Source organism: Culex pipiens, chromosome 2 (assembly GCF_016801865.2).
Source record: "Culex pipiens pallens isolate TS chromosome 2, TS_CPP_V2, whole genome shotgun sequence".
NCBI lineage: Eukaryota > Metazoa > Arthropoda > Insecta > Diptera > Culicidae > Culex > Culex pipiens.
Genome location: NC_068938.1, coordinates 93462184 through 93484934, shown reverse-complemented (window position 1 = coordinate 93484934; position 22751 = coordinate 93462184). Strand labels below are relative to the sequence as shown.

The 22751-nt window shown below is 35.2% G+C and overlaps 2 protein-coding genes across 3 annotated transcripts in view; both read right to left on the bottom strand.

Moving 5' to 3' along the window:
* Nucleotides 1–22751, bottom strand: part of LOC120431017 (clavesin-2-like) — a 292456-nt gene that overhangs the window by 140821 nt on the left and 128884 nt on the right. The gene's annotated exons all lie outside the window — the stretch shown is intronic.
* The window catches only part of LOC120431313 (protein Star), a 236535-nt gene that overhangs the window by 181699 nt on the left and 32085 nt on the right, over nucleotides 1–22751 (bottom strand). For both annotated transcript variants that reach the window (XM_052709000.1, XM_052708999.1), the window contains exon 2: nucleotides 20004–20491. In XM_052709000.1, the coding sequence (XP_052564960.1) occupies nucleotides 20004–20484 (481 nt within the window). In that variant the 5' untranslated portion in view covers nucleotides 20485–20491. The remainder of the gene's footprint in view (nucleotides 1–20003; nucleotides 20492–22751) is intronic.

The following is a 22751-nucleotide window of genomic DNA, read 5'->3' as shown; positions in this document are numbered from 1 at the left end:
GAAACTCGTATGAGGCACAATGACTTCTGACAGTGAAACTTGGATGGGTTCTTGAAGACGGGAGTTTTAAAAAGTAATAGAAATGGGTCAAGATTCCCGCATGACTAAATATTAATGGTGAAATTGTCGAAATCATAAGGAAATAATTTCTGGTAATGTTACCATTTGTGATATTGTTGATATAATGTCACGACCAAATAACAAAATTAAAGTGGTACCGTCATCCGGGCCGAATCGGGACACATGGGGCGAATTGGGACAGCAAATTTAACAATTTTGCAGCCTAATATTTTGTTTTTTTTTTTGACATGGTTTCGGTTAAACCAAATTCAGGGCAACAAAATGTATTCATTCATTCCCAAATTTTAAGCTTTTAAGTGCTCTAAAACGTGATGTCCCTATTCAGACCGTAGCCCCGATTTGCCCCAGTAGACGGTACTATTTCCCGAATGGTTACACTTATCTTGACAAAGTCAAATGATTGATTTTTATTGCAATTAAACGAACGATAACTATTTGTCATATGATTAGGAAGGTTCGAAACATATATCTCAATACGAACTGATCATAAATATAAGATTCTGTGAATATTTTGGTTTTTAGTACATTTCAACAGAACGTGTAGAAGAAAATTTGATAAAATAAATATTGCCTGGTTTTAAGCAACAAATTATTGATCATGTATCGTGTATGCTAACTATCTATTTTACGAAGTTTAAACATTTGCAAGTGTTCAAAAATCAACTTTAAAGTTTAGAATACCGTAAACCGGGGTGACTTTGATAGGATTTCAATTTGTTTTTTAAATATTTTCCAACAGGTATGGTTTTTCTCAAGAATATTATTTTTAAAACATGTACTAGGGTATGCCACACAAAGTCCATGCACTATTTTGGAAAAAAAGTTTTTTCAATAGTGTTTAGAAAAATAGTTACGTTAAAAATTCTTAGTTTAAATTCCGGGGTGACTTTGATAGTCATAGTTTTTCTTGTTAAAATCATATTTAAAGTGTTCAAACTTTATTTGTACGTTAAATGTACCATCACTAAAGTAGCTGATATAGTTTTTAAGAAAAAAAAATCAATGTTTATATTTAGTTAACTAAGTTTATAAGCTTTTTATCAAAATACTAATAAATTTTACATAAAATTGTTGAAAAGTAGGAATTTTGCCTGAAATTTGTTAAAACTAGTTTTGTTTATAAAATTATCGATTTATATTGCATTTTAAACTGAATACAAAGCATGAATCACAAGTTTTCACATTTTACATGAAATTTGTTCAACTGAAATTGCCTATAAATTTGGAGATTTTTTTTAATTGTGTTTCAAGGACACATAATTTTTATTATTTACAAACTTATTTAACATTCTCCTAGTGGAAAATCGATTCAAAATCATGTTTATTGAGAAAATCATGACACTTTGAGAAGTTTTAAATAATGACTTTCATCAACATATTCTTAATTATAGTTAACTAACATTTTAAACATTTCAAAATTTTATGCAAAGTTCTTCTTGAGGTACTTTGAACACTTCTCTACCACGGTCAGTATGATTCTGAACCATTCCGTACGTATTTTAATTGTACTCTTCATTTTGCGGAAAAATCGCAAACCTATCAAAGTCACCCCGGCTATCAAAGTCACCCCGTTTTACGGTACCCTCTTATGTGGCGATATCTTATGGCAGAGTTGCCAGATCTTAATCATTTTTTACCATAACGTAACAATTTACGACATCTGTTCTAATTTTTTTCATGCACGAATACTCGAACAGTTTTTGTGTGATTTAAATATTATTTAAGGTTATTAAAACGTTGTTACGCTTACAAAAAAATCACATAACTTCTCTGAATTATAAGTCAAGTAAAAAATCAAGCAGCTGATTTGTTGGATTTGCTTTAGGGAGGGAGGGAGGGGGGGGGGGGGGTATGGCGATTGTCCACGCTCCATATAAAAAAGTTTTTTTGTATGTACAACTGGGGTTGAGATTTCCAAAAAAGTGTCCACGTGGTTTGTGGATGGTCCCTTACCAGTCTCTCCGCATACAATCTAGTTTTGAGCAGGGTTGCAAAATTTACCGTTGCTTTGTTTTCATTTTAGGTTAGTGCGAATTTTATTTATAATTTTTGTCTTTCGACTAAATGATCAATGAATTTATAATAGATTTATTTCCTAAAGTTTTTTGTCTGTTTCCGACCGAAAAATCAAAATTTGCAGAAAATTAAAACGTACCTTATTTGATAAAAAAAATACAAACTTAAACGTTAAACAATGTATTGAAAATAGTTGGCAATCAATTGTACAAGATTATAACAATGAAAAAAAAATAATCAGTATTTTTTTTGTCTCTTGGTTGGGGATGTTTGATGAGGAAACCAGAAATAATATTTGAAATCAACACTTCTTTTATTTATAGTTTTGGGCAGATGTTTTTTGGCAATCTCAAATTCTTGTTTATTATTAGCAAATATATTAATTTATTTTTCTTGAAAATTTATCACGAAATGGCTTTCAGTAAAATAAATAACTGAATGCGATTCAGTAATCATCACTTTCAATTGTAGTGGAAAAGTTCAAGATATAGAAACAATATGGATAATTTTTTTTATTTATAATCACTTCTCCGACATTAGGAATAGCTGTTTGAACATTCTCGCAAATTTTCTTTCAGTCGGAAAAATATTATTTTTCTTCAAAAAAGTTTAGTTTTCAACCACATGATCACCCCTAAATCTGGCTCGATACCACCATCACGCGACCGCGTGCTCCGTTTGTTTGTCAACAAAGCTGCAGCTTGATGGTGACACGAATGAAAGGGGGAGAGGTTTTGACATTTTTATGCCCGCATCTGGCCCACCGCCTATTTCGTCGGTCGTTTCCAACAACCGAGCCCAGCAAGGTACTGATCGTACAATAAGAAAAATGTGAATAACAAATGCCTCAGTGCTAACCAACTGTTTTTTAGGTTTGGAGGTTTGATGAGATAAATGTATAAATAACAGTACCGGAAAAAAAATTGATGGCAAACAAAATTAAATTTCGATAATTGAAATACCAGCAACGATTGCTGAATCTTCAGCGAATGATCTGTCGAGCTGACACAAGAAAATCTCTGAATTTTCCAGGAGGGTGTCATAACCCTCGTCTAGACTAGACCAAAATTCATGATAAAGCTGTCAGACCAAAGAGTAAAAAGTAAACAATCCTGGTTTTTTACGTAGGTGCACACAATTCAGGAAAAGAAAATTTGAAAAAGAATTTTATTTTATTCAATTCAATAACTGGGTTAGGGCTGCGAAAGTACTGCCAGAAATGATTCAATAGTGCGGCGTCCTGTACACCGACAGTTAAATAAGCAGATAAGAGCCTTACTCGTTTACTTTAATTTTTGTCGCGTTTTTGGCTTACATCTGAACAATCTTGAAATTATTTATGCGAATTTGTGGTTCATCTCGTTCCACCATTCCCTTGGAATGTTCAGCACAGTAATTTGACGTTTCTTTTGCTGAAATTTCAGTTGTTTTGACAACCAGTTAAATGAAATTTCAGTAAACATCAGTCAAAGTGACAAATGTCAGGTAACTGAGAATTCAGTAAAATCTTAATAAGTGAAATTTCAGAACACGAAAATTCAGAAAAACTTAACTGAATTTCAGCGAAAAAAAATTAATGTGAAATGAAGCTTCTTTAAGAGCGAGTCCACGAGCAAAGCATACCCATCTCGCATCGACCTCACCAATCTGCCTGAAATTTTCAGGGGTTGTTTGTACATATAAAACTAGCATCTGGCCAAAATATGAGCACTCTAGGTCAACGGGAAGTGGGGCAAATCGGGACACAAAGTTTGAAGGTTCAAAAACGTCAAAAATCGTAAAAAGGCTGTAACTTGGGCAAAATTCAATTTAATTTAAAAATTCAAAATGCGTCTGAAAGAGCTTAAAAAATGCAACAAAATGCAGGATAGAGCACCCCAATTGGTTAAATCTAAAGGGAGTTATTGACATTTTAGTGAAAAAATAGCATAATTTTCAAACTTAAATAAAAAAGTGTTCCATCCACATATCAACTCGGTTCGACCTGCATCTTGTAGGGGACATCTGGGACTACCATCTGAGACTGAGAACGCTTTGGGTAAGGTTGTTTAACATATTAAATAGACACTTTTACTTTTAGTGAATTTTTTGGTTGTAAATTTTTGCTCGGGGGACCCCTTAGATCCCATTTTCTGATGATAATTTTATCATATTCGTGTTCCTGAGACAATTTCACAATAGAAACATGCATAAAAATGTTTATTTTCATCCATTTTAACCCTTTAAAAAATGAAAGTTAAAAAAAAATCTTCGATTCACATTTATTGAAATTCAAGTTCGTTTCCAAGGATACTAGATGACACCAGAAAAAAAGCAGCATCTAAATTTTTTTTAACTTTCATTTTTCAAAGGGTTAAAATGGATGAAAATAAACATTTTTATGCATGTTTCTATTGTGAAATTGTCTCAGGAACACGAATATGATAAAATTATCATCAGAAAATGGGATCTAAGGGGTCCCCCGAGCAAAAATTTACAACCAAAAAATTCACTAAAAGTAAAAGTGTCTATTTAATATGTTAAACAACCTTACCCAAAGCGTTCTCAGTCTCAGATGGTAGTCCCAGATGTCCCCTACAAGATGCAGGTCGAACCGAGTTGATATGTGGATGGAACACTTTTTTATTTAAGTTTGAAAATTATGCTATTTTTTCACTAAAATGTCAATAACTCCCTTTAGATTTAACCAATTGGGGTGCTCTATCCTGCATTTTGTTGCATTTTTTAAGCTCTTTCAGACGCATTTTGAATTTTTAAATTAAATTGAATTTTGCCCAAGTTACAGCCTTTTTACGATTTTTGACGTTTTTGAACCTTCAAACTTTGTGTCCCGATTTGCCCCACTTCCCGTTGACCTAGAGTGCTCATATTTTGGCCAGATGCTAGTTTTATATGTACAAACAACCCCTGAAAATTTCAGGCAGATTGGTGAGGTCCAAACGACGTCCCATACAAAGGGGTATGCCCTGTTCGTGGACTCGCTCTTAAGAACAAGAAGAAAAACACACATAGATTTGTTTTGACCAAATTCGGAAAAGTTTACCGAAGTTTCAATTGCTGAACAGTTCGGTACACTGATGATTACCGAATTCGGTAAAAACTTACCGTAACTCGGTAATGATTTCATCGTACAACCGAAATTCGGTAAAATTTGGTGATTTTGACAGATTCCAGCTTTAGGTTTTTCTTTTGATAAATTTTTGAAGATCGTTTCAAACAGAAAAAAATCAAATCTGAATATAAATTGATCAAGGTAATTTATATTTTTACTGCTGCTTACGGTTACCAAATTTCGGTAAGTTTTTCCGGAATCCAATAATTTGCACCTTACCGAACTGTTTCGGTAAACTACACTGAATTCAGTGTTAAAATCTATGTGAAACAAATCATATTTTTTTGTTTGGCACAATTTGTAAATTGTTCAATCGTGTTTTTTTTTATTTCAACCTGTAAAAAACGGTTTCCCAAAAATTCGCGTCAACAAAAAATAACTTCCCACGGTGTGCATCGCACCCGGTGCAGGTCACAGTTTACCGTTAATAAAAATCGATTTCGAGCCATGCTCATTATCCGTGCCCAAATTACGCAAATAATAGCCCACCGTTTAGAGGGGCAACCTGCAACTTGTGTCACCACTTGCCCTTATCGGACCCGGCCAGTTGGAAAAGTTAAAAGGCGCATACCCTGCCATTAAAGACGATGTCGCTTATTTCCAGTTCCAATTTATCGTGGAATTGCTCAGTAAAAAATAAGTGTGAATTTAACATTTAAAATTTTTTGAATATTTTTAAAGTTTTGAAAAAAATCATGCATTGTCGAGTATTTCAGAATATTAAATTTTTAAAATTCATCCATTTAAAAATTAAAACTAACTTTTTCACTGTGAAAAACCGCAAAAGGTGGTTTATTTTCGATCGAAACCACTTTTTCGATGCATCATTTTCCCGCCGTCCAGAGAGAAGGAGGGGTCCCCACCACATTGCAGGTATTTTTTAACACGCCAGGCCAAGGGGTGGGTAAAAAATAGCACACCGTGTGACCGCAAGGCCGGATGTGGTCATTATTCAAATCAGTTTTTGCCCTCCTCCCCTGGGTACCCTTCCCCGTGAGGGTTGCGACCGATAAAATGTTGCACTTCTCGGGCTGGCATGTCTCTGTCCCAGGGGGACGGTTCTTGAGGTTTCCCAACGAAATTCAATCGATCAACCCCATTTTGAAGAGAGTGCAATCTTGGTCCATCCGGTGGGCAACAATTTTTCTGTAGGTTTGTTGTTGTTGCGTTTTCCTCTGTCCTGGGACCGAACTCGAGTGGTAATGGTTTAAAACAATGTCTTTTCGTGGTGGACAATTATGTCTGGTTACCGGTTGGTGGCAGGTGATCTGCTGTTGTGGGACTGGTTTTCTCCGTGGATTTTATACAGCCGGACCCTAAGATGACAGTTTTCGTGAGTTGCGCGTATTCGCCAACAGATGGCCAGTGGGCCTCGTCGGAGTCCGCCAATTAAATACACAACTCAAAATTTGCATGGGAAACTTTTTTTTCGTGACGGCTTTCGCGGCACGCTCGCTTCAACTATTCTAGACTAATATTTGAACGTGGCGTATCTCCAAAAGTTTTTTAAGAAAAAGATTCCAGACTGATTATTTTGTCGTTTTAAACCTAAACAAGGCAAAAACTATATTTATTTAAGAGCGAGTTTTTCACCAATGTGTAACAGGTCGTATCGAGGTGCTCCGATTTGGATGAAACTTTCAGCGTTTGTTTGTCTATACATGAGATGAACTCATGCCAAATATGAGCCCTCTACGACAAAGGGAAGTGGGGTAAAATGGGCTTTGAAGTTTGAGGTCCAAAAAACCTAAAAAATCTTAAAATTGCTCGCATTTCCGTAAAACTTCATCAATTCCAACTCTCTTAGATGCATTCGAAAGGTCTTTTAAAGTACTTCAAAATGTGCCATAGACATCCAGGATTGGTTCGACTTTTTCTCTTAGCTTTTGCAAATTACTGTCAAAAATTGATTTTTTTAAAACCTTGACATCTTTTTGCAACAGCCTCCAACACCCATACTCCCATAGGTCAAAAGATAGGTAATTACATGGACTATAAGCCTATGGTATTAACTTTTTGGCCAATCGCAGTTTTTCTCATAGTTTTTCGATTTTTCTAGAACAAACATTTTACAACGTTAGTTTTTGGCCGGTAGGCCGCCATAGCGGCACTTTTTAGTCTCAATTTTGTCATATTCGGAATCCTCGGACAATTTCACGTAAGTTAGAAGTATTGGAGTTGTAAATTTGATTGGAAAAATTGCCATTAAGAATGAATTAAAATATTTTTTAACAATTTGTTTAATTAGGGGTAAAACAGGTTTTCGCCTACTTGATACAGCATTTGACGTATTGATCACAGGGTAAATAAGATCTATTTCTTTTTTCAAAAATGTTTTATTTAATTATATTTTAAATCAAATTTACAACTCCAATACTTATAACATACGTGAAATTGTCCGAGGATTTCGAATATGACAAAATTGAGACCAAAAAGTGCCGCTACAGCGGCCTACAGGGCAAAAACTAACGTTGTAAAATGTTTGTTCTTGAAAAATCGAAAAACTATGAGAAAAACTGCGATCGGCCAAAAAGTTATTTCCGTAGGCTTATAGTCCATGTAATTACCTGTCTTTTGACCTATGGGAGTATGGGTGTTGGAGGCTGTTGCAAAAAGATATTAAGGTTTTAAAAAAATCCATTTTTGACAATAATTACCAAAAGCTAAGATAAAAAGTCGAACCAATCCTGGATGTCTATAGCACATTTTGAAGGGCTTCAAAAGACCTTTCGAATGCATCTAAGAGAGTTGGAATTGATGAAGTTTTACGGAAATGCGAGCAATTTTAAGATTTTTTAGGTTTTTTGGACCTGAAACTTCAAAGCCCATTTTACCCCACTTCCCTTTGTCGTAAAGGGCTCATATTTGGCATGAGTTCATCTCATGCATAGACAAACAAACGCTGAAAGTTTCATCCAAATCGGAGCACCTCGATACGACCGCTAGAACAAACCGAGCAATATTTACAAATACTGCCTCTTAAACTATTCGCCATTTTCAAAAGTTTGGCTAGATAATATCAAAGGCTGCCATCTTAGGCCCACTGGGCTCACAAAAAGAGGTACGCTTGGATTGTATGGGAGCTGTCAACATGCTCCCGGGCTGATTTTATAACATATTTTTACCATTCACGGAGAAATTTGAAGACATTGACGCAGGTATTTCCCTCCCGAGCAGACGGAAATAACTTGGGAAGGTCAGTTTTTGATATTGTGAGAAGATCGAAATATGTTATTGGAATGATCGGATTAGTTGTTAAAATAACAAAAATCAATAACAAAGATTTGTTCGAAAAATAACTTAAACTGTTATTATGTTGTTATTGCAATAACAAACCAATAACACAGAAGGAATCATGAAGGAATAACAAGATTTGTTATTTTGTGCGGAGAGGTGGAGCAGCATAATAACAAAAAATGTTATTGAACTGGTAATTTGCAAATAAACCTGCAGTTGCCATAACTCATCTGTACTAGTCAGGGCTGCAGAGTCGGGTACCTCCAAGCGACTTTGAATCCATACTTTGAAGACAACTCCGACTCTGGATGCAGGATATGACGTTCAGCTCTCCAAAAATACCCGACTTCACAGATTCCGACTCCAAGTAAAAGTTGCTGAAAATTTGATGAATCCGATGCAGTCTCCGAGGTCTCACTCCAGCTCGAACTTCAACGTCAGCTCCGACTTCCTGGCTCTGTGAAAATAATAACAGTTTTTGTTATTCACACTTCAAAAATTCTCAATAAATAAATCAATTCCTTTAGGGAATATAACAAAATTTAAAAAAAATGAACTCTCAAAAGTTAATTTTATCGGATTAATTTCAGCTTCAAACCCCATTTTATGGTGAAATAAATTACCCCGATGAAATTGGTCAAAATTATTTCATAGTTTTAGCCAATTATAGTAAAATCCCTTAGGGGGTATATCAAATAATTAAAAGAATCAACTTTGAAAATTTCAACTTTTTAGAATTATTTTAGCTTAAGGACTCCATTTCATGGCCAAAATAATGACCCCGACGAAATTGGTCAAAATTATCCCATAGTTCTAGCCAATTTCAGCAAAGTCCCTTACGGGGTATATCAAATAAATAAAAAAATCAACTTCCAAAATTTCAACTTTTTAGAATAATTTTAGCTTAAGGACCCCATTTCATGGCCAAAATAATGACCCTGATGAAATTGGTCAAATTTATCCCATAGTTCTAGCCAATTTAAACAAAGTCCTTTAGGGGGTATATCAAATAATTAAAAAAAAAATCAAATTTCAAAATTTTAACTTTCCAGAATAATTTTAGCTTAAGGACCCCATTTCATGGCCAAAATAATGACAAAATTGGTCAAAATTTTCCCATAGTTCTAACCATTTTAAACAAAGTCCTTTAGGGGGTATATCAAATAATTAAAGAAAATCAACTTTCAAAATTTTAACTTTTCAGAATAATTTTAGCTTAAGGACCCCATTTCATGGCCAAAATAATGACCCTGGCGAAATTGGTCAAAATTATCCCATAGTTCTAACCATTTTAAACAAAGTCCTTTAGGGGGTATATCAAATAATAAAAAAAAATAAACTTTTAAAATTTTAACTTTTCAGAATAATTTTAGCTTAAGGACCCCATTTCATGGCCAAAATAATGACCCTGGCGAAATTGGTCAAAATTATCCCATAGGGACCATCCACAAACCACGTGGACACTTTTTTAGAAAACTCAACCCCCCCCCCCCCCCTTCGTGGACAATTGTCCATACAAAAAAAAACTTTTTTGTATGGAGCGTGGACAATCGCCATACCCCCCCCCCCCCCTAAAGTGTCCACGTGGTTTATGGATGGTCCCATAGTTCTAACCATTTTAAACAAAGTCCTTTAGGGGGTATATCAAATAATAAAAAAAAATAAACTTTTAAAATTTTAACTTTTCAGAATAATTTTAGCTTAAGGACCCCATTTCATGGCCAAAATAATGACCCTGAAGAAATTGGTCAAAATTATCCCATATTTCTAGCCAATTTCAGCAAAGTCCCTTACGGGGTATATCAAATAAATAAAAAAATCAACTTCCAAAATTTCAACTTTTTAGAATAATTTTAGCTTAAGGACCCCATTTCATGGCCAAAATAATGACCCTGATGAAATTGGTCAAATTTATCCCATAGTTCTAGCCAATTTAAACAAAGTCCTTTAGGGGGTATATCAAATAATTAAAAAAAATCAAATTTCAAAATTTTAACTTTCCAGAATAATTTTAGCTTAAGGACCCCATTTCATGGCCAAAATAATGACAAAATTGGTCAAAATTTTCCCATAGTTCTAACCATTTTAAACAAAGTCCTTACGGGGGTATATCAAATAATTAAAAAAATCAACTTCCAAAATTTCAACTTTTTAGAATAATTTTAGCTTAAGGACCCCATTTCATGGCCAAAATAATGACCCTGAAGAAATTGGTCAAAATTATCCCATATTTCTAGCCAATTTTAGCAAAGTCCCTTACGGGGTATATCAAATAAATAAAAAAATCAACTTCCAAAATTTCAACTTTTTAGAATAATTTTAGCTTAAGGACCCCATTTCATGGCCAAAATAATGACCCTGACGAAATTGGTCAAAATTATCCCATAGTTCTAACCATTTTAAACAAAGTCTTTTAGGGGGTATATCAAATAATTTAAAAAAACAACTTTCAAAATTTCAACTTTTTAGAATAATGTTAGCTTAAGGACCCCCTTCATGGCCAAAATAATGGCCCCGATGAAATTAGACAAAATTATCCCAAAGATCTAAACATATTTGACAAAAGAAAAAATAATAACAGATTGTGTTATGGACACTTAGAAACTTTTCCATTTGTGCGATTTATGGTAGTTTTAGTTCTAAGTCAGTATACCGAACGAATAACAAATTTTGTTATAAGGAGAGTTTTTGAAATGTATAACATTTCCTCTTATTAGCGGGTTATTAAACATTTTCAAAATAATATCACTTCAATACCAAATTTTGTTATTTTATCTGAAACTGTTATTATATTTTCTTCTTGAAGTTGAACTTCAGGATAAAATAATAACACTTTTTGTTATTTTAATTTTGTTATTACCGTCTGCCCGGGCTGGGTGCTGAATAGTGGTTCGCAAAACGGCCTCAATTTTGAACTGTCAAAGTGGAACCAATGCCAAAAGTAGAGAGTTTTGTAATCGATCATTAAAAACAGATTTTTTTTTTGCCAGAATGAAAAATGTGTGGCTTTTGAGGACATGTAGTTGAAGTCAAGAAATCTTAAGAAAGTTATAATTATGAATGGAAGATGTTTCAGAAGCTGTCTTTATTGTTTAATTCCGTTTGAAAACCTACTGGTTTAGTGAAAATCTTCTCTGTTTGTTGGATCATCTTCGCTAGAATTAGCGATCGATCAGGAAGAGCTGCAGGATTTTAAAAGCAGCCAGGAAATTTATCTGCGACATCGCAGAATGACACTCTCGGCGCAGTTCTTTGTCGCACGTAAAAAAGAAACACCTTTTCTAACCGATCAAAACTTGAAAACACACACAACTCTCCATCAAAAAAATGTAAAAAAAAACTAGACAAAATAAAACATATACTACGGATTATAAAACACCTAATTAACAAGTAAGAAAAAAGACATTCTTGTGCTTGAACAGTCTCCTTCTTTGTAGATGTAAACAAAGTATGATCGTTCGAAAATCACGTTACGAATTCTCTCTATTCATCACCCAGGTATTTCCCGGGACTGTTTTCAAAGTTATGAATCTAAATTCAAAAAATTATCTAAGTATTTTGGCCATGGTTGAGTCTCTTAAAGAGGACTGCGTTGAACAAATTGGTAAATCTTAAAAAAAATATTTTAATGATTTGTTAAACACAAATTCGGAACACCAACAAAATTAAAACGTTTTGTGGCATTTCGTTTGTATTTTGCACTAGGCAACTTTTCAATTTATCTTTTTTTCAGCGATCTTGTCTACAACACAATTTCATTCAACCCCACTCCTATACTCAAATCAAAACAGATAACAGAAAAAATAACAGCTACAGCTATCTCCCAAACGGAACCACAAAGCGAAATAGTTGTCTTTTAATTAGTCATAAAACCAACCCCGCGCGCCAAAAAGGCGCAAACCCCAACGTCTTACAGCCCATTCATTTTTAAGTTGCTGGTACAAACTTCAAAAGGGGAGCGGAGGCTAGTTTAGATAAGATACACCGGCGGCGGTGGCGGCGACGGGAAATTTGCTAAAAATGAGTTCATCACCCCTACCTGACTGAACACTTTTGACGGTTTCAAAGGGAGTTCCCGTAAACTACGTGATTCTAAACATAGACTCATTCTCAAAGTCATCAGTTACGTGATCGAAGGATGACCCCCAAAACAGTCAATTTGGTACATTCAAATTTTTGATAGCTTTTAATTAGTCTCCAATTCCGGGGGGTTTTCCCCGTGGCTTGACCGCGGCGCGTTGCGGCGGCCAAGAGGATCGGAATTCTCAAACTAGGCAGTAGTCGCCCGATCTCTGGGTTGAGTTACACAACTTCCTTTCGCGGGGCCGTGTATTTTGGAGCGGGGAGTTTGGTTAATTTGCTTTCATTTTTCAGCTGGAATATTGAGTTCACCTGGCGAGCAATCACCATAAATTAACAATTTATAGAGTTCCATATTTTGCCAGCAGAGGGGGAATCTAGCAAAGAAAGAAAAAGAAATCCAAAACTCACGCCGGAGCATTCCGTGATTTATTGGAAGTGATTGGTTGGTGCCGATAAAGATTGCCTGATGGAAGGACGGCTATAACCGCTTGGGACTATGACCGCGATGTGGCCGGCCGTAACGACCTAGAAGCATGAAAGGGCCCCGCGTTGCCGTTGACCCGCGGGAACTAGAACGGATCCGCCGAGTATCCTTTCGCTTCGATTCCCGCCTTATCCACTGAGCTTCTATCGGATGGTGAAGTAAAACGTCGGTCCCGGTTTCTCCTGTCTCGTCAGAGGCGCTGGAGCAGAAATCCCACGTTAGAGGAAGGCCATGCCCCGGGGGGCGTAGTGCCAATAGTTTCGTTTTAGTTTCCTTTCGCTTGAAAAGTGAGGTTAGAACTACCAAAATCTGGAAAAGTGACGTAAACTCCATTTGGATAAAATAAAAGTTATCATGTGAAAGTCGGAGCTTACGCCACTTAGTTTCAATGTGAAAAAGTTGGAATGATTCATGGCCCAACTGGTTAGGATAGGTTGGGGAAAAAGTGGGGACAGTTGCTACGGTAAATTGGTTTTATTGATTGTAAGGCTAATAATCACGAGGGTCGTGGCCTCTGGCATCAAGGTTACGCCGGATTGCGATGAATAGAGAAATAGAACCCCTCTAAATTAACCCTCCAATTTTTGTGATTGCTTGAAAAATTATTGTTATTAGAAATCATACCAAAAAGTATAGTTAGTTACACAGTTGGAGACAACACAAAACAAAATCTATCCAAGCTGGTTTCATATGCTTGATGTCGTGGAAGGGGAAATTCTCGTATGTTTGACAGGTTAAGCGCTCGCTCCTCACTCAATCCATTTTGCTGATTCTCACTATTTAAACAACTAATTTGACAAAACTTTTGAGAGCAACTTGCTTGCTCACTTCCTATTGAGCTTTTCATTACTCGATTTCAGTTGAAAACGCTTTTTATGAGCTGTAATTGAACGTCAAAGTGCTGATATGGCAACATTAGAGGCACGCTGGAGTTAGATGCTGTTCCCCTAATTCCTATGCCAATAACATAGGTTTAACACTTGAGCAATTCTCTCCAAACTCCGGAAATGTTTTGTTAACTGTGCACAGACTGCCTGGGGCCTTCCCTAAGACCAAAGAAGCCATTTTGTGACATAAGTATCCCCTTGCAAGTCTCCTTACAATTTTGGCAGCGGTATTGAAATACTTTACAGCTGAAATGGTACTTTAATATTCGAAAATCTGGAGGAAATTTCTGATCGCTTTGGTGTCTTCGTCAAACTATCCAGAAAAAATACAATTCCGAAAATCAATTTCCGAAAAAAAATATTGTCGTTTTTACATCACAGTTTCAGATGTAACATCGTAACAACATATCTCGAAAACAGTGCACTTTATCAAAATTTCTGTTAAGCACTTTTTGATTTTAAATTAGATTGTACATAAAAAAAAAAATATGGTCAGACATTCTTTAGCTAAAATTTCATATTTTTTTAGAAAGTTTTTTATTCAAAAAAATCTAACATGGGGCCAAAAGTCTTGGCCACACTTCAATGTAGCTCAAAAGTTGCGAGTATTTGTACCCTAAAATATAAAAAAAATATTCAAACATGAAAAAAAACTTAAATCGGCAAAAAAAATCATCTCCCAATTTTATTCTGAACAGTCCTCACAAATACTCACAACTTCGCCGAAGACACCAAATCGATCAAAAAATTCCTTCAAAAGATTAAGATTTTTGAATATTAACGTACCATGGAGAATTTTAAGGATGAACCAATGACTCAAAAAGCCTATTTTGATCATATAAGGAAGGCCTCCACAAAGTTTAAGCAGGGGATTGAAACTCGTCTGAAAAACCTGTATCATTTTCTCCTTCAAAACGGTGGCGCCGCGTGGTGGTAGCTGTTTATTACACTGTGAAATTATCCATGGCTAATCCAAGGAACCAAAAGGTGACAACAGAAATGTCCGTCCAAAAGAGGTACTGCAAAAAACTTATTATTTTTTATCAAATTTTCGAGCAAATCAGCAACAATTTACAAGTTTGATAATCAAACTACATTTAAAAGTTAGTTTTGTCATTTGTTTTTGCAAAACCGCATGTTTTTTAAAGAAAGTGCCAAAAATATTCGTAATTACCTTTTGCCTCTTGGTGGTGCTTTGCGGACGTGCACGCAGAACACAGAAAAGTGAGAACTAGGGAAAATGCCTCACTTTCTTCTGATACAAGTCGCCACATTGAAATTGCTTGAAGATTCATACCGGTGGTTTAAGCCAAAATAAAAATACAAAAAAAATGCGCAAAATCGGCTGGTTTCGCAAAGAATGCAAATTTTGAATTGGTTTAAATAACATTTGTCGTGGATTTAAAAAAAAAATCGATTTTATTTTAAAAAGCAGTGCAACAAAGTTTTTCGATTATTTTCCTTTTTTTGATTGTATCCATTCTTGAAACGAAACTATTGGCACTACGCCCCCCGGGGCATGGCCTTCCTCTAACGTGGGATTTCTGCTCCAGCGCCTCTGACGAGACAGGAGAAACCGGGACCGACGTTTTACTTCACCATCCGATAGAAGCTCAGTGGATAAGGCGGGAATCGAACCCGCGTCTCATAGCATCATCGGGATCGGCAGCCGAAGCCGCTACCCCTGCGCCACGAGACCCATTCTTATTCATCCTAAAAAAATCTTTTTGAAAAAAGAAAGTGTCGTTACAACTTTTTCCTGATACTTTTGATATTCAGAAATTTTAATTTTTTTATAAACTTAATCATGATAAAAATGAAAAAAAATCATTTTACATTGTTTTCAGTGAATTGAACACTTACTTCTGTAAAAATTTTGAACTACAGTCCAGACTAGATTATTTGAAGGCATTGGAAAAAATACCACATTTGTCAATATTTTTTGTATTGAACGGTGAGTTAGCACATGGAATGTTTGACATAAAATGTCATTCAAAAAGCGATTTTCGGAATTGCAAAAAAAAATTGTAAGCAACTCGTCGCAAAATTTGATTTTTTCAGCACTCGTCGTATTTATACAACTCGGTAAACCTCGCTGGAAAAATGTACGACTCGTGCTGAAAAATTATTTTTTTTCAGCTTGTTGCATAAACTACTATTTCGATACTAGTGCTAAAAAGTTCAACTTTTGAGTGCATAATTGGCAAAGGGAACGCAGCTCATTGGCAGTCAACCATGCTCATACTCATGCACTATTGCAGCGGTTCTCAACCTTTTCTTGGCTAGGTACCCCTTTTCTGTTACTTGAGCTGCAGGTACCCCTCGTGTTCATACATGAATTTTTTCGTTTGCATGAGTTTTTTTACATTCCAATTTTGAAAATTAAATTTTCATTGACATTTCATATATACATATATTTTTTTGAATTTTTAATTCGGGAGTTAAAATGTATGATGACGGACGAATTGTTTTTGAATTGAATTGAATTGAATTTATTCACTTTTTTTTAAGGCAGGAAAAGCCACCAAAGCAGTGGCTCCAAAAACCTACTTCTTTTTGTATACACATAATACAAAACATAAATACATGATTTTTTTATTCGGGAGTTAAAATTTAAATTTTTGATGACGGACGAATTGTTTTTGAATTGAATTTATTTACTTTTTTTAAGGCAGGAAAAGCCACCAAAGCAGTGGCACCAAAAACCTACTTCTTTTTGTAAACACATAATACAAACCATAAATACATGAGTAAAAGAGATATTTTTGAAACTGCCCAAATTATACATTTAAAAGATTTTTAAAATCTGTTTAAAAATTCAGATTTAAAAATGCAATTTAATTCAATAGTACTTTTTTCAAGTCATTATAAAAAAAAATCAATGCTATTGTATCTTTTTTCTTTTAATTCCCTAAGCAAAACATTTTGACCCAGGACGGTATAGAAATTCTAAGCAAATTCTAAGCACGAAAAGTGAAAATTTCAAATTTCAGACTAGGGATTCGTAATCGGGCTGTAGTGGACGAATTTGGATGCTTCAAATTGCAAGAGGTGTTTTTTTTGTCCTTTATCTGACCACCATAAAATTTTCCTCTGGGGGTTAAACCGGTTCCGGTACAATCCGGATTGTTTAACGTATTTGTTCCGAAACAGTATTTTTGGTCGAAAAATGTCAGTAAAAAAGATGAAATCAACATTTTATAAAAATAGTTGTTTATAAACTAATGTTTGATAAGTTTAACTTAAAAACTAAATTTTAACCAATTTTTAATATAAACTTACTAAACAAAGATATCAGAAGTTCATAGTTGTCAAAAACTGGATAGAGGTACTTGTATTTGACACAGAAACAACATTTCATAAAAGAATTCAATTAAATCGATCAGATATTGCACTTTTACTAGTACGGACAATAATTTGACCTCTTTTTAAAACATTTTTAGTGAACTATTTTTGTAGTTTTCCAGAATAAGTTTTTTTTTCAAATCCATTGACAGGATCTTGAAGAGGACATTCTGCCGCGTCGATTGATGTATAAAACTTGGTACTTTAGTCGAATTTTATGTACTTTTACATCACAAAAAGTTTCCGTACGGGGAGGGTACGGACAAATATTTGACTCACTGTACATTTAAAAGATTATCAAAATCTGTTTTGATTTCAGATTAATAAATGCTATTCAATTTAATAGTACTTTAATTATTATTATATTATATTTCATCTCTAAAAATCGAATGGTTGAGAAAATTCTTTACTGCTTTTTTTTGAACATTTTTTTATCCATTCTTTTGTTGCTGAGTACAGGTCACGAAAAAATATAAGAAGAGTGTATTTTGTGTGACAATTTGAAGGAAAAGCCTTGATCTTTAAATTTAGAACTATATTCACTGTGTTGTTGTTTTCGTACCATTTGAAATGAGATCCATAATTTCCAAGATATAACAATCACAAAAAAATCTAAGCTAAAAATGAGCTAAAAATGAAGAAATCCAGCTGCATGTATCAGGGCGGTAAAATAAATGTTGCATTATTTTATGCAATTTTATGTAATTTTACACCCTGAAATATGTAGCCCATCAGTATGGGAAACCTACTTGACCGAATTGTCAAGCATATATATGCGTTTATCCTTTAGCTTTTCATCGGTCTGATGGCCAAGTGGGCTAAGGCGCCAGTCCTTACTATTGGTGTTGGGTTTGAATCTCGGCGGTTGCAACTTTTTTTTTGTGTTTGCAAATATTGTACATGCAGTGTGTAGTATTATGTGTTTATTTTGACAAAGGTGATGTGCATGCTTTTGCATGCGATTTTACCATCGGATTTTTTGCTGTGTAATATTTGAGCAAAGAAAGGTCGAATTTACAATATTCAAAATATGAAACATATTTTTTTTTCAACATTTTGTATGTTTTAAATAAATGGCAGCTGGCAAAAAAAAGCAAAGCAATCCACTTTAACGACCCCCGGGTCTTTTGTGGTCTCTGTTGCAAGTTTCTGCTCATTTCTAGACGTCCGAAGGTTATGTGTGGTGAGTCACCCAGTGGCAGCAGGCACAATTTACAAATTTGAAACGAATATTTGTAGAAAAAAATATTCTAAAACCGTACACTTTATTTCAATTTCTTAAAATTTCTTAACAAGTGCAAATTATTTTTTTATCACTCAATATGTTTTGAACATTTTCTGATTGGTCAAAAACAATTCGCCCGTAATTCACTGCACTTTAAATATGGTATTATTTTTTTGCTTCAAATCTGTTTGTAATTTTTTTCTCTCAAATATTATGTTTGAATGTCCACCATTACGGGGTTTGTCTCCCGGTACCCCCTTAGAGTGCTCGTGGTACCCCTAGGGGTACATGTACCCCAGGTTGAGAACCGCTGCACTAGTGCTAAAAAGTTCAACTTTTCAGCAATAATTTCAGTGCTGAAAAGTAGAACTTCTTTCAGTTTCTCGACAGAATTGCAAAAAAAAAATTAGATGGCATATTTCTAACTGTTGAGCTTTAAAGTGATCCCTAAACTACGCTTAGAAATTTGGATTATTTTAAAATCCAAGATGGCGTCCAAAATGGCGATGATAATAATTTTATTTAAATTTGTTTTTGTTCGTGGTTTGATTATCCGAACTCCGTTCAAACCTTCGGATATTCGAAATTTCGGATAATCGGTGCTTCAGATAATCGAGTGTTTACTGTATAAAATTTTTTTGCCCCCTGATTTTTTCCGATTTTGAAAAGGGTGGCAGCATAGATTTTAAAAATATTAGCAACGGCTTTATGAGGAAAAACTAAAAGATTGTTCAGTCTTCTTCACATGTTGTAAACTGTTTATTCAGTAAATTTCAATGAAAGCTCGACTAATTCCGGCTGTGTTGCTTGTGTGAAAATTTGTCAAACTTTCTCAATCTTCTTAAAGATCAAAAAGATTCAATAGAAAAAAATATAATATTTATTTAAAAAAAAAACAGATGAATTTTCAGCGATACATATTTTGCAAACTGTGATTAACAACAACTTTTTGCAAACATAGTGCAGGGACATTGCATTAGTGACCAACTCTTGTTTGTACGGTTTGTACATGTTTTAACAAACAAATCTTGAGATAAGCATTTTGAGTTCGAAAAAAGTATAAAAAATATATATTGAAATCTTATAAATATCACCTCAGTACATGAAATCGATAGTCATTTGAAATTTTTTATAGAATAACTTCAAAACAACGCATCTCAAAATGCAAAAAAAAAAACATTCCAATTCCATAAACCACGCCGGCCACAAGCTTCATGCCATCATGAAACCGTTCAGTTCTTGGAACTCACCGATGGCCAGTCAGTCCAGCGAGTCGCGGTATACCGCCAGGTACCTTTTGCCATTACACTTAACCAAATTAAATCTCATTTTCTTCCCCCCTACCCCACTCCTTCCACCTAGAATCGTGCCCCCTCCCCCCGCAAACCCCATCCAATCCGTGGCATGTGGTCCGGGGTATAATTTGGAGGAAAATTGGTCCGCGCGAGAATTACCCTCCCCCTTCTTCACTTGCGGAATGCTTGGAATGTTTTAATGACCCCCCACCAACTGACGACTGCTGCTGGTACTCACCGGTAGTGTCCATGTAGATGATCAGCACGCTCAGCACCGTCGCGAACGAGATGATGCACAGGGCGACCGGAAGCAGCTGCCGGAACGGGGACGGTCCGATGGGGGACGTTTTGGCGGGTAGCTTGTTGCCGCTGGTCAACGTGGACGGTGCCGACCCGTTCGGACCGCCGACGGTTAGCAGCCCGGTACTTCCGCCGGTCACCGACGACGAGAGCGGGTGCAGCTGAGGTAGATGATGGTGCTGGTGGTGCTGGTTGTGAAGATGCTGGAGGTGGCTGAACTGGTGCAGGTGAGGGCTGCTGCCGTGCAGGAACTGGGAGTGTTGGTTGTGGTGGTGCTGGTGCTTGTCCGACGTGCCGATCGTCCCGGCAATGTTCGGAATCTGCTGGTGCTGTTGGTGGTGGGATGCATCCTCGGTGCTTTGCAGCTGCTGCTGGCCCGGTGTCATTTTATCCTTTTGCTTCGGGACCTTTATCCTCATTCCATAACTGTAAGTGGAGAAGAGAAGAGTATAAGGAATATTTGAAAAAGAACGTACGTTAGATAACTGATGCGTGTGTGCAAGGATCGTATTACGGGTGGAAAGCATTCTCTCAATGGTGTTCCCTTAACTCTTTTTCTTTGCCATAAAGCAGGGGTTCTCAACTTGAGATATTTTTTTTATCCAAAAATCAAACTATCCACTTTAACGAACCTTTTGTGGTCTCTATTGCAAGTTTCTGCGAACCTAGGAGTCCAAAGGCTTGAATAGGGAGAGTACCCAAGGCCAGGACCGACGTTTTGCTTCCCGATCCGATGTTAGTGCACTTTCAATTAAGATAATTAAACTGGAACAAAACCGATCGAAGTATCGCAAAAAGTTTTTTCAGGAAATAAAAATATTTTCTTCAATGTCATTTTTCTTGAAACAATGACTGTAAATGATGGATTTGGTAACAGCTTTCTGAATCCAGATTTAAATGCTATTAATTGAAATAATTAAAATCTGGCTTGCAATTTAAATTTTTATGTTTATTATTTATAAATCTTTAAATTCTCATGCTTAGTTAAGTACTTCAAAAGTTTAACATGAGCATGAGCCTGGTTGACAGTGCTTAGTTAAGTATTACATCTGGGAAAAAGAACTTCTTTTATGTCAGAAAAAATGTGTTATTTTACCTCTGAAAATGTGTAATTTTTTCACCTTTTCGTTGTAATGTACATTTCAAGTCTAAATTGACGTAAAATTACATCATAAAAGAGGTATTGTCCGTTTCTTTCAAAGGAACACGCCGCGCGGCTTTTCAGAATATGCCATAGACATTGTTGCCAGCGATTTTGCACTTTTGGTGCAATATAAAACATACCTGGCAACAATGCCAGGCGATTCGAAGAAGAAGATCAACAAAAACAAAACGCGCAGTATGGGATTTGACAGCCGAAAGTGCGGCGCGTCGTTTCGAGGCTGGTTTGCCGCGTGTCTTTCTCGGAAATACGCGCAATAATATTCAACGATCCAAAATTACACCTTCCAAATTTATTTATTATTTTTTACTGTGTACTTCAAAAGTTATGTTGAAAACAGTCTACTTACTTTTCCTGACATTCTTGAACGACGAAAAAGCCTGTAACAAAAATAACACTTTTCAAAATAAATGCTGAATAGTTCTAATTTTCAGCAGGGAAATGGATGCTGAAAAGTTTAACTTTTCTGCACTTGCTTCGAAAAGTAGTTCTTTTAGATTTTATTTTATTTTAACGGTTTATTGACAAAATACATGACTTAAAATTCCACTCAAATGGTGTTTTCCGGAGTTGCAAAATAGTAGTTTATGCAACAAGTTGCAAAAAGAGGATTTTTTCAGCACGAGTCGTACATTTATTCAACGAGGTTCACCGAGTTGGATAAATACGAAGAGTGCTGAAAAAATCAAGTTTTGCAACGAGTTCCATACAACATTTTTTGCATTTCCAAAAAACACACACTGAGTGAAATTTTATGTCAAATTTTCATGTATTTTGTCAATAAATCGTTTAAATCGTTTAAATTACTTTCCGAAACAATTGCTGAAAAGTTCAACTTTTCAGCACCCATTTGAGTACTGAAAAGTAGAACTTTTCAGCATTTATTTTGAAAAGTGTTGCTATTCGATTCTGTTATTTTTGGTACAGAAAAGTAGGCTATTTCGTCGTTTAAGAATGACAGAAAAAGTAAGTAGTTTCACGACGGAATTGCAAAAAAATGTTTTATGGAGCTCGTTGCAATACTTGATATTTTCTGCACTCGTCGTATTTTTCTAACTCAGTGAACCTTGTGGAAATCTTCTTTTTTTTAACTTGTTGCATAAACTACAATTAACAGTTCATGCCTAGACAGCCGGTTGTGGAAAGCTTGAACTATCCGAAAGAAAATATTACTAAGTACAACACATAAATAAATAAAGTTTTCAAGATAAAGCCACTTAAAGTTTAATTTAAACTAAAAAAATCCGGTTTTTCATTTTTTTAGTGTCCATGATTGTAAATTCCTTAAAAATATTTTTTTTGAAAGGGTCAGAAAATTTCACACAAGAAAATTATTGCTAAACTCCAGTTTGAATCGTATTTCAAATATCTGAGCATTTTCATAAAATGAATCAAGATCGTTATTTAAAGCTGGTCATAATCATTAATTAAGCTTTATTTTCGAATTCCATTGACATCCAATCAACTTTGTTATTGATTTAGGTATACTGCTATAATTATTTTTTATAAACTTGGTCAAACAAA